The sequence below is a fragment of the Solea solea genome, chromosome 10 (assembly GCF_958295425.1).
Source record: "Solea solea chromosome 10, fSolSol10.1, whole genome shotgun sequence".
NCBI classification, from domain to species: Eukaryota; Metazoa; Chordata; class Actinopteri; order Pleuronectiformes; family Soleidae; genus Solea; species Solea solea.
This window is the reverse complement of record NC_081143.1, coordinates 9144163-9156075: the sequence shown is the minus strand read 5'-3', so window position 1 is coordinate 9156075 and position 11913 is coordinate 9144163. Positions and strand designations below refer to the sequence as shown.

The window sequence follows — 11913 nt, the reverse complement described above, 5'->3', positions numbered from 1 at the left end:
GGTCCTGACGAGGTCAGTGTTTATGCCAGAAAAGGTATTAAACAGTTAACAAGTACACACACGCACACAGATAAACACAGCAAGAGTGCAAAACAATTAAACGTGGAAAAAACTAATTACATCCATGTGCGCTGTGCTTTTCCTCCTCCTCCTCCTCCTACTCTTCCTCCTCCTCCACTGAAGGTGCTTTCAAAAGCAAAGCTGCTCTGTGAGCCTTCTCCTGATGAATACTTTAGAATAAGTCTCGTTCCCAAAGGTTGCATAGTTGTTGAAGATTTAGTATGCATGGAGGCTGGCATTCCCGTCATTCCATGTTTATTACAGATTTCTTTTGTCCTCTGGGAAGAACTTTGGCTTTCGCTGTCCACAGTCATTTAAATAACTGTACATGTCTCCTCTCTCCTTTTGTCCCTGTCTTGCTCTTTGTCCTTTGTTAGTGCATCTGAACAGGCTGTGGTCACAATAGAGAGAAAGTAGTGTTGTGCAGCATCTTTTAAAGAGTTTAAAGGTTTTCTTCCTTGCAGCTCATTTACCTTATCAGCTATGTTTCATTTCTTTCCTCCATGTCTTGTCTATTTCTCAATCCTGCTTTAGTCTCCATTGTCTTTGTGGTGTCAATCCTTTTGGGTTTGATATAAAAAAGTCATAACATTAGACATCTCAGTAACTTTAAAATCTTTTTCTTTTTTAATTTAAACATTTAATCCAAGTCTGATACAAACTGACTGCTGTTAGTTTGATGTTAGCCTTTTTTAAATTTATTATCTATCTGCCTCCTGGACGAACCTCCGCACTTATTGCGTAGGCATGAGCGTGGTATTAATTTTCCCGTCTAACTCTTGGCAAAGAGGTGACTCAGTGTGTTTCCCAAAATGTTGGAACTATTCCTTGCAGATGCAGGTTTTCTGTTTTGCCCTGAGCAAAAAAAAAAAACACAACTCTTTCACAGAGAACGATGCTCTGCTTTGGTTTTACTGCCCTGGACTGACTCATACACAACATGCCAAAGAAATGACACACACACACAGGTTTGTGCAGCTATTCTGCACATACTGCATATACTCCCATTTATTTGGGCAACCTAACCAAAGCCTTATCCCTAACCTTAACCACAACTAGTTAATGCCTAATCCTAATCCTCACTATAATACAATTTAACCAGTTCCTTAGAAAAGGTTCTGTCTTGGTTTTGCTCTCCATGAGAACTACTGGTCCTGATAAGGTCAGTGTTTCTGCCAGAAAATGTCCTATGAGGTAAGAGGTAATAAATGCACACACACACGCACACACACACACACATAGCGTCCCACAGTAAAGAGATCACATCAGTTCTTTTGTCAGTGTTCCAGTGAGCTAAATCCTGTAAGCCAGCCGTCCTCTGTCTCTCAATTCCCTCACTCTCTCTCACAGACTGCTGACTCATGCTTCTCCCTCTCTCCCCCTCAGTATCTCTCCCTCCTTATGAATACATGGAGCAATCCTTTGCTCAACTCCACTTCTTTACTTACGGAGCCATTTCTCAGGATTTTGAATAATTCAGTTGCATTTCTTCGTCTCATGACCTCTGCGTGGGTGTGTGTGTGGGCTCATTATGCTTGCATAGACAATATTATTGTACTGTATGTGTGCGTTGTTAAGTTTTTGGAGTGTGTGTGTGTGTGTTTATCACTCCTCCTGCCTGTAAGGTTTATTTGCTGTAATTGTCTCACACTGAGAGAAATGCCTGTTGTGTTATGGAGAATAATTTAGGCTCATGTTCGGCTGTGTCTCTATTTGCTTAGTTGGCCTCATTGTTTTTGTGGGTTTTTCATTTGCAGTATAGTTTTAACAGCTCTTTGACAGACATCGCCAAGAATGTTACTGGTATTATGCTCCTGTTTTTATTATACAGCACCTTAAAGGCATAGTTCAGTTGTGGGATTTGAGGTAGGGACACCTATGGTGCTTTTCCACTAGTGCGACTCTACTCTACTCTACAGCAATGCCGAGCTGTAGATCAGTTAAAATACTTTATATTCCTGAAAATGTGGGTTAATCTCCAACATTTTAGCAAGGAAATGTCTAAAATCTCATCATTTAACAGAGGAGTCTGGTGTGTTTAGCGACAGCACTGCTGAAAGCCTGCGATCGCGAGCTGCATCACAAACCCTGCCGCTGTATTTCAGTTCAGTCATGGAGGAAGTACTGAACTTATCTCATTAATTTAACTGATTCTATTGATTCAGTACATCGAAAATAACTGCTGTGTCATGCAGCCGTGCAGTGATGACCCCGCCCACGCTGAGGAGGTACTATATTGTAATGGAAAACCAACCAAACCATGTAGAGTCGAGCCATGCCGAGCCGAGGCGGTACTATGAAGTGGAAAAGTGCCAATGCCTGAGACCTGGACACTCGCCTGCTTAATAAAGCAGATTTAAGTCACTTAGGTAAATGCAGAAGAATCTTTTCTGGTATGTGAAGGCCATCATATTTCCCTGACATGCCTGGGAAGAGGGGGGAATGAAATCCTCCATTTGAATTTACACTTTTTAGCAGACGCTTATTATTGGAAGAGCTGGGTTTTCAAGAGCTTCTTGAAGATAAACAGGGACGCCCCTGTTCTGGTAGCGCTCGGGAGGATATTCCACCAGCGCTGAACGATACACGAAAAGAGTCTGGATTGTCTCGTGCGGAATGTTGGCACCGCCAGAAGACAATTCTTTGATGACCGGAGTAGTCGAGGGGTAACAAAAGTCTTTATGAGAGCATGTAAGTAGGTAGGAGCAGACCCATGGAGCACTTTGTAGGCTAGCATCAGTGATTTGAATTTGATGCGGAGGGGTGACATGTGCCCTTTTAGGCTGATTGAAGACCAGGGGCGCCACCACTGGACCATTTGTTAGAATCTATGTGGAATGTTGTGCAGGCTTCCATGACTGACTATGTGGGTCAGTACCTCATACAGCTTAACTATCATTTTAAAAGGACCCATACTGTATTTTCACCATTAATAATTATCCCTGTAATGCTGGAAAAATGAAAGTGAAACAGCAAAGATGACTGAATATTTATATTATTATTGGTATTTTTGGTACTCTAACAGCCATCAGCCATGATCCATCCTAAATGTTCTGAAGGAGTGTCACTCAGGTTAGCCATTCTGTTTGTATTATTATCATTTCCTCACTACAGTATGTGCTTGTGTACACTCTTTCCTCTGTCAGGCTCCTATAGTGTTAGCACGTGACTGAGAGAGAGAGAGAGAGAGGCAGGGTGGTAAAGGGAGAGTGACAGAGAGTATGGATGAAAGTGAGATACAGTATGTGTGTGCACCAACATGTGAGTGTCGGTGTGAGTTAGTGTTTCTATGCAGAGACCTATTTATACACCAGGACTCCCACGCTCCAGAAACACACACCCATGACAATTTTATTGTACTCTTCCTCTTTCTCACATCGTCTTCCTTGATTTCCATATCTCTCATTCCCCTTTTCATCACTGTCACTATCACTGTTGCCCAGGTATTAGGGAGCATTACCATCACCTTAACAAGATGCTTTACTCTTCCAGTGTAGAACTGACACAGAGAGAAAAGACAGATCAAGATCACTGCTGCCAACATTTCCTCTCCATTACTCAGTAGTAGTGGAGAACTGCACCAATTGGGTTAAAAGTGTTTATTTTTTGGTTTTGTGTCAAAAATAAACACAATTTTCCTTCTAGGAATGGACTGACTTGTAGCAAAGGAATGAAGGCAAACCTAAGGTCATAAAAGAGCTCCATGTTGTGTAGCCTGCTGTGGGAACTTTGGTGTTACATATATATATGTATATGTATATATATATACGTACAAATACACAAAACATACAGTACCTAAAGAGTCATGCAGCCAGGAGCAGTAGCGCAAACAACATGAAGTCACAGGCTTGCAGTGACTCCCTAAGTGCTTCTGCCATCAGTATTCTCTTGCTTGCGTAATATCCTCTCCAGCTGGGGAACCCGGAGAAAACACGTGGCCATTAAGAGGGTTCCTTCTAGCTAAAGGGTGATTTCTTATTCCCTCTCCTCCTCTTTTTCTACTCCCCTTTTTCTTCCACAGCAATAGAGCCATCAAATGAACCTGCTCAGATGGCAGTTCCACTAAAGATAGTAAGATAACGAACAAAAAAATACCAGCATAAATGATGTGTTATTGCATTTATGGTCAACGTGATGCAATAAGAACCAGTTAGAGGGTAAAAGCAATACAGTCCTCCTTATACCACAGTATATACACTACATACTGAGGGAAAATCTACCCTAAATCTGGGTGACGGTGAGTTGTCTTTTAACTTGAAAGTTGAGGATTCAATTCCCGTCTCTCTAGTCTACATGCCTTGGGCAAGACACAAGACACAAGACACCGCACGTTGTTCCTAAGCAGCGTGTAAATGGGTATGAAAGATGTGCTGCACGTGTATGCATGTGTGAGTGGGTGTGAATGACAAAAACGTGTAGTGGTGAGTGGCCATCAAGACCAGGAAAGGGCTAAATAAATACAGAACATGTACCACACATTTAGGTGGAAAAAAATGGTTTAAATGTCTGGTAAAACTGTACATGTGTTGAGTGTGGGATTTCATTTGGACCCAGAAGTGAACACACAACTCGGATGAAATTTGATTATTGGGTAAATTTTAAATGTAATGAAATATAATATAATATAACATAAAAAAATGGGTTGAACAGTGAATGGCAGGCAGGTAAGTGGCTGTGGCAGGAGTTGAAGTTGACCAGGTGGCTGGATCTCCATGGTGACATGGACTGAGGAGATGGAGGAAAAAAACAACAGAGACCTATAGGCACAGGAGAAAAACCAAAAACACTGGGGGGGGGGGGGGAGTAATACAATACTGAGCAGCTGAGTGAGCGACCACAACTGAGCTGGCTGAACAATCTGGCGACGAGTGCAGGAAGAGCCGAGGTCTTTGTACTGCCAGTTGATTGGAGATGATTGGACCCAGGTGTGGAGATTAATCAGGCCAGGTGAGGAGCAGCCACACACTCACACAGAGGGGGGAGGGGAGAAATGGAGAAACAAAAAAACCTGGAGTCACTTTGCTGTGACATACTGTAAGAGCTGAAACAATTACTCCATTAATCGATCACTACATTAATCGTCAATGATTTTGATTATCGATTTCTTAGCTTTTTTCATTATTAAGAAAAGATTTATGATTGTTTCAGCTTCTTAAATGCAAATATATATTTTTAATTTCTTTGCTCCTTATATCAAAGAAATCATTAAAAGTGAATCACTTTGGTTTCATTTGTACAATACAAGACTTTTGGAGAACATCATCATTTCCAGGTTTGACAAAACACTGATCAACTTTTTTAACGTTTTATGACATTTTATGGACCAAACGATTACTCGATTAACCGTGAAAATATGCAGCTCTATGTGACATACATCACACTAACATTGTGGTGATGGCAAGGTAATCATTTTAGGATATTATGGGAATACAATCTCATTTCTACATATGCAAACATTTTGTTACGTGGAAGGAAAATAATATCATCTTGTCCCTTTAATGTTTCATACATAGATGACCATTATTTTGCTTTTATCCCTTAAATGAATAAATATACGACCACTTGCAAAGCTGTCATTAGTTTTCATATAGGGAGGTGCAAGATGTTTTGTTAATGTCACCATGGAAAACGATCAATAGTCCAAGCACAGCTTCTTATCATAATGAAAAACAACACTTCTGGATCTTCTGATCTGGAGGCAAAAGACTAAATACACTTATTTCTGTTTGATTCTCTTTGTTTCTATGCATTTTAAATCTTCTATACAAACACATCATGGCTGCAACACATATAATGTCCACCTTTCTGTTGTGGTTTGCTAAATAATAGTTTAGAAGGTGCCCTGAAATAACGTGACACATGACTGTAGCTGCTGGAATGTCCGTGTCTGTCTTTTATTGTCACCCTTCTGTCCCGTCCTTCCTTCCTGTTAATCCACTTACTTTCCTTTCAGCCTGGTGTTCCATCCTTCCTCTTACTCTGTCCCACACCCTTTTCTCCTTCAGACCTGCATCTATAACTAACACAGTGTGAGTATGATATGTTTTAAGCAGCGTATACTGAAAGAAACATGCCCAGCTAAATGGTTTCTTTCAAGGTTTTAAAGGGAGGTAAAACATAAATTAGCGCTGAAAAGACATGAAGTTCAAAGAGCAAGGAAGCCATGGGAGATTTAGTGTCGCTATGGAGACACGTGTGTGTTGATGTATGTGTAGCTTTGCAAAGACCAAAAAAAACATAGGGAGTGAAGATATTTTGGGAAAGTTAGGACATTTTAACTTTTTAAAGAGCTTTTTCTGGGTTAAGACCTGGTTAGGGTTAGGCATTGTGATGGTTAAGGTTAGGGTAAGGGATTGCCTCATGTCTTTGAGGGTCGTCACTATGAATGCTGCACAAACATGTGTGTGTGTGTGTTTATTATGCAGTATGTGTTTTCAAATGAGCATACAGGACATTATCAAAAACTGTCACTCTACTGTATTCATGCCACTTATCCATATGTCACTTCATTCAAAATGTGTAGTTTTGAATGTACATGATATATTTTATTCTAGTAAAACTACATGTTTTACTCTGTGTATCCGTGTATATTTTTCTATATCTTTTGCGCATATTTGCAGGAAATATGTGTTAAATATTTAAAAAAATCTCTAAGCTAAACCCATGCTAAACTTTTTTAAAGCACAGGAGCTTAACTCATCTTTTAGGAGAAGAGTGAAGTTTGTGTGCAGACAGCATGACTCTGACATGCCCGTCTCTGATGTGAACCCCCTGCTTGCATGTATATTCTTCAAGCCTCACATGAGCCAACTGTCGGCTGCACGTGCAGGGCGCACGGCATTGCCAACGAGGGAGGAGGCGCTGGATAGTGCGCATGATCCAGAGTACACAGAGAAAGAGAGAGAGTGTGTGTGTATATGGGAACATTTAATCATAATTTCACAGCTTTTCCTTTAGGATTGACCAGCAAAGGACAGTTTGAGCAACACTGAGACGAGTGGGTTTTAAAGTAGCTCATGCCACTGACAGGCGCTGACGGGCAGGAAGGTTTGTTTTGGTGTTTCAGCACTGGACAGCTCTCCCCGCGTGTCTTCTACACCCAAGCACGTGCGCTGGGAAATTAACATCTTTTAGCAGCCGGTGGGGGTGCACGAGCAGGACGCGCATGGCAGACTCTCCACATCATCATCATCATCATCCTCCTCCACACAACTGCTGCTGAAATCTCGAGAGATGAGCATACCGGAGTTCCTGCTGGAAGTGTCCATCGTGGTGATAGCTGTAGTCTCGCTGGTGACGAATTTGTCAGTGCTGCTATGTTTCACCCAGAGCGCAGACTTAAGATCGCACGTGCCGGGACTCTTCATCCTGAACCTCTGCTTCTCCAACATCCTCCTCGCTATCATCAACATGCCCTCCACTTTCCTCGGCGTGGCCCAAAGCACAAAGCCCTTCGGGCACTTGTTCTGTCAGGCTGCCAGTTTCGCAGAGACTTTCCTCACCACTAATGCCATGCTGAGCATGGCTGCGCTGGGCATGGACAGGTGGATCGCGGTGGTGTTCCCCCTCAGTTACTCCAGCAAGATGCGCCACAGAGACGCACTTCTGATCGTGGCGTACTCGTGGTTGCACTCGCTCACTTTTTCTGTCACGCAGCTGCTGATGGACTGGGGAGGATACAGCCACACTTATGCCTCCTGCACTGTCCACCTGGACGGGGAGGAGAGGTCACAGGTGGCCGCCTATGCGACCTTCACGGTGCTGTTCCACCTCGGCAGTTTTGCGCTCTGCCTGTTCGTGCTGTGCTTCGCTTACCTGAAAGTACTCAGGGTGGCCAGGTCCCACTGCAAGAGGATAGATGTCATCACGGTGCAGACTCTGCTTCTGCTGGTTGACATACAGCCCAGGTAAAGTACAGTATACTGGTCTGGAGATGACACAGACACTGCAGTATGAGGGGGCTCAAGTGGAAAAAGAGCACTACTTCATAATAATTTATTGAGGAAAAAAGCAGAAACAGTGGCAAATCTTGTGCATAGTTAAATAGTTATTTATTTCAATAAACACATACACTCATGCAGGTGTTTAATTGGCTGTCTCAACAAGATTCCTCCAAATTATTGTGTGAAGAAAGTACTGGTTACAACTTCAATGCAATATGTTGGCATTATTATATACTTTTAATGCAGGATTGATGCTATGGGTCACATGAAAATTTAATATAAAGTTAGTCTTGGCTGTTTAAGAGAGCAAAAGCCTGCATATGCACGTCCATGCTGAGGGGTAGAGCTTTTATGTTGCATGGGAAGATTGACTGAGGACATTTTAACACTTTCAGAACCATATACTTTATTCTCACTTTGACATATGCTTGGGAGTTATAGCCTGCAAATGAATTACCTTTCTAGGGATCAGTAAATGTAGTAGTAAAAACACAAAAATTGTCCCAAAGCACTTTACATGCAGGCTGAGACCTTACAGTTCATACACTGAACACACATTCAAACATGTTTAAATCAGTCAATCATAGCAATACATTTTATGTTTTGATTCAATAGAGAAAGAATACGAATGCTTAACTTATAGACAAATTATTGGATGAACTGTATCCTTGTGAAAAAAGTCAGCATAGTCCCAAACCAAATGTAAGGATTGACCAAAATCTTTTCTTTCTATTTTCAATTCTTACAATTTCAACACCTTCTTTTTATATCTACGTAACAACATTTTTATGGAATATGCTCATATCTGCAGATTTTTGTCTTGCCACTTATCTAAATGAGCTGTTTGTTGACTGTGTATGAGACATGAATAATTCTCTATCATCATCATCTCTCTGTGTGTGTGTCAGTGTGAAGGACAGATGTTTGGCACAGCAGAAGAAGAGGAGGCAGCGTGCTACTAAAAAGATTTGCATCTTCATCGGCTCCTTCATCCTCTGTTTTTCACCCTATGTCATAACAAGGTAAGACACATGGCTCACATTTTCAATTAAATAATTATTCTGACTGTTGCATAACAGGGTGCATAATAGGGTGCAGTCACTTTTCGGCAGGGCCTGCCGAAAAGCGACTGCACCCTATAACTCTAGATTGGTAGGGCTTACATTCTCTATCTTTTCCGCATGAGCAGTAGAGGAAACCAGGTGCATGTACAGTGAATTTGGTCAATATTGCTCCTTGCAATAAAGAGTTATAGGATGCAGTCACTTTTCGGCAGGACCTGCTAAAAATCGACTGCACCCTATAACTCTAGATTGGTAGGGCTTACATTCTCTATCTTTTCAGCATGAGCAGTAGAGGAAACCAGGTGCATGTACAGTGAATTTGGTCAATATCGCACAAAATCTAAAAACTAGAAAACCAGATTAAATTAAATCTACCAAACAACTTCAACCGTTCTAAAATAAAAGGTGTTTAATCCAAATAAACATAAATAAATCATACATAAATTTAATGTCCAAAACACTGGACAAATAAACAAATAGGGACACAGCCACAACACAAATGTTAAACGGTTAACGCCTGTAATGGGTTTCCTGTTGAACTGTGTTTCTTTATGGACCACGATTAAGGTCTGTTTGTGTTCTTGGTGCAGGTTGTTGGAGTTGTTGCCGTCTATACACATCCCGCGGTACGTAGGCATTGCCACCAAATGTCTGTCCTACGCCAAGTCTTCCACTGATCCCTTTGTGTACTGTTTGCTGCGGCAGCAGTACAGGAAGGTCCTGGTCAGCGTGATAAACCGTGTTCTGGGGAAGGATCATTACTCGCTGTCTGCCTACAGCACGAGCAGCATGTTGGACACCACAGATGACAAATACATCACCAGGATAACTTGAGTTTGGTGTGTTGTAGCTTTTTCTTGGTAACAATTCAATGCCTGCATTGTTTTCTGCAGCAGGTTTCAATGGTTACAGCGGCTTTGAAAAGCAGCTGTACTTTGCATGGAGAGAGGGCGGTGCCTTGCTCAACGGCACTGGACCATTGGACTGTTGTTGTCCACTGGCAGAAGTGAATGCTCGATGAGACGTCACCGGTCTGTGATGTTTGTCAAAGGCCCTTCACAGACAGTTGTTTCCACAGGGCTCATCAGGTTTGCCAACGGAACACTGCACCATATGTTTGCTATTACCATCAATGTCAATGTTTTCAGTTTTCTTGAACTTGTCCTCATGTTTCAATGAACAGCTGGACAAATGTTTGATCTACTGACTGTTTTGAATCTACTATTAATGCTTGTGCCATTGTTTAACACGAAAAGTATATAAAAAATATATTGGTGTGAGGATGTGAAGATGAAAACACAAAGTAAATAATAAACTTCACTGCCACATGTTATGACACTGTTATATGAGTTCATCATTTCTGGGCATACAGTGATACTGTTGTAATATAGCTGTGATTAACCCTTAGTGCTCACACGTCACAGATCTGTGCCGCACGTTCACTCTTGGTAAATTGCCGGGGGAATAATACACAACTCCTTATAAGGACATCCTGGGGTGTGTTTATAGGTCAAATCTTCATGTAATTTGTTGTTGAGTTAAAGTTATGATTACTTTTATATCACATAAAAAAAAATAAAGTCAAAAAAATAGAACATTCTTCTTTTATGTTTGTTCATAAAAACAAGCCAAGTGAACTGTGGACCATTTCCAAATTTCACATTTCAATCCAATTCTTGCTATAGTATTTTTGCTCAGGTGTGTTTATATAGTTGGTGAAAATGAAAAAAAAGAAGAAATCATCAGATTGTCTACAGCTTGTGCTGAAAAAAAGGATATAAGACACTTTATATTGCACATTCTTATAGCCTCTGTATATATGTTTTAACAAAGTAATTGAAAAAAAACTGCCTTAATGCTCTGTGTTTAGGGTTAGGCTATAACTATTTTGCATTGTGGTCATTAATCACATTATTTCATCTTCATTATGAGCTGTGAGCAGTCCAAACTTATTTGTGTTGTTAATAGTACAAAGTAAAGAGGCAGAAAAAAGAAAATAACTCCAACACTACAATTTACCGCAACCATGTTTCTTATATTACCTGAAGTGGAAACTAACAACTTTTGAGTTCACTTTAAAAGGTCCAACTTACAAGCGTAGAAATACTTCAAATTCAATTGTTCAAAAACAATTTGGTTTTCATGGAATTAGAATGAGCCTTTTATGTTACTTTGGTGAAAGCCTTTCTTTAATGAGGCGACCATTCTGTTTCTACAGCAGTATGAATCGATGAAACAGTCACGGTGTGTATTCAGGCAACTGGACTTACATGAGTTAAGTTGAAGATGTTTCACCTCCCATCCAAGAAAATGTTTGAAGCAAAAACTCGCTACACAAATGAAAACAACCAACATCCTTTCTACCAAGGTTAAGTCTGCACTCTTATCATTAGATGTGACTAATTCCACACTCGACCTTTAAGGGCCCATACACAGGACAAACCACAAAGGGTCTGTATCAGCTTTTTATCCACATGGAACTGGTGTTTTGGGATCCCTACATTCCAGAGTAAGTGTGTTTTCATGTGTTCAACCAATAGGCAGCTTTGGGAACAGTGTGATGTCATAGCTCTTTCTCTCTAAACCTTAACCCCATGAGGTATCACCTCACAACAACAAAAACAATTGCAGATTACGCTGTATATGCATGCTCCACATCCTCTTCTACGTTTTTGGCGTATTTCTGTGGCAGCGTTACAGCGCCACATACAGGCCTGGCATAATACTACAGAGTTTCATGTGTATGAGGACATTCCTTGAAACAATGCTGTGTTTTACGGAACAAGGGAACAAAGATAATATATTTTTCTGTGTGGAAACGTGTTGGGTGTGCATGGACAGCACAT

General features: G+C 41.0%; 1 protein-coding gene across 1 annotated transcript; it reads left to right on the top strand.

Annotated features, from left to right (window-relative positions):
- Positions 1-6995: 6995 nt before the first annotated feature.
- LOC131467305 (G-protein coupled receptor 26-like) lies at positions 6996-10317 on the top strand. The gene is made up of 3 exons (XM_058641125.1): positions 6996-7967; positions 8912-9025; positions 9658-10317. Exons 1-3 carry the CDS (start codon positions 7294-7296, stop codon positions 9899-9901), a joined length of 1032 nt encoding a protein of 343 aa, XP_058497108.1. The 5' UTR covers positions 6996-7293; the 3' UTR covers positions 9902-10317.
- The last annotated feature ends 1596 nt before the right edge of the window (positions 10318-11913 follow it).

Bases quoted from the DNA above. Each gene is read 5' to 3' on its own strand.
- LOC131467305 (XM_058641125.1), top strand. From the start codon at position 7,294: ATGAGCATACCGGAGTTCCTGCTGGAAGTGTCCATCGTGGTGATAGCT. The intron at 7,968-8,911 runs GTAAAGTACAGT...TGTGTGTGTCAG, and splicing joins CTGGTTGACATACAGCCCAG to TGTGAAGGACAGATGTTTGG. The intron at 9,026-9,657 runs GTAAGACACATG...TTCTTGGTGCAG, and splicing joins TCACCCTATGTCATAACAAG to GTTGTTGGAGTTGTTGCCGT.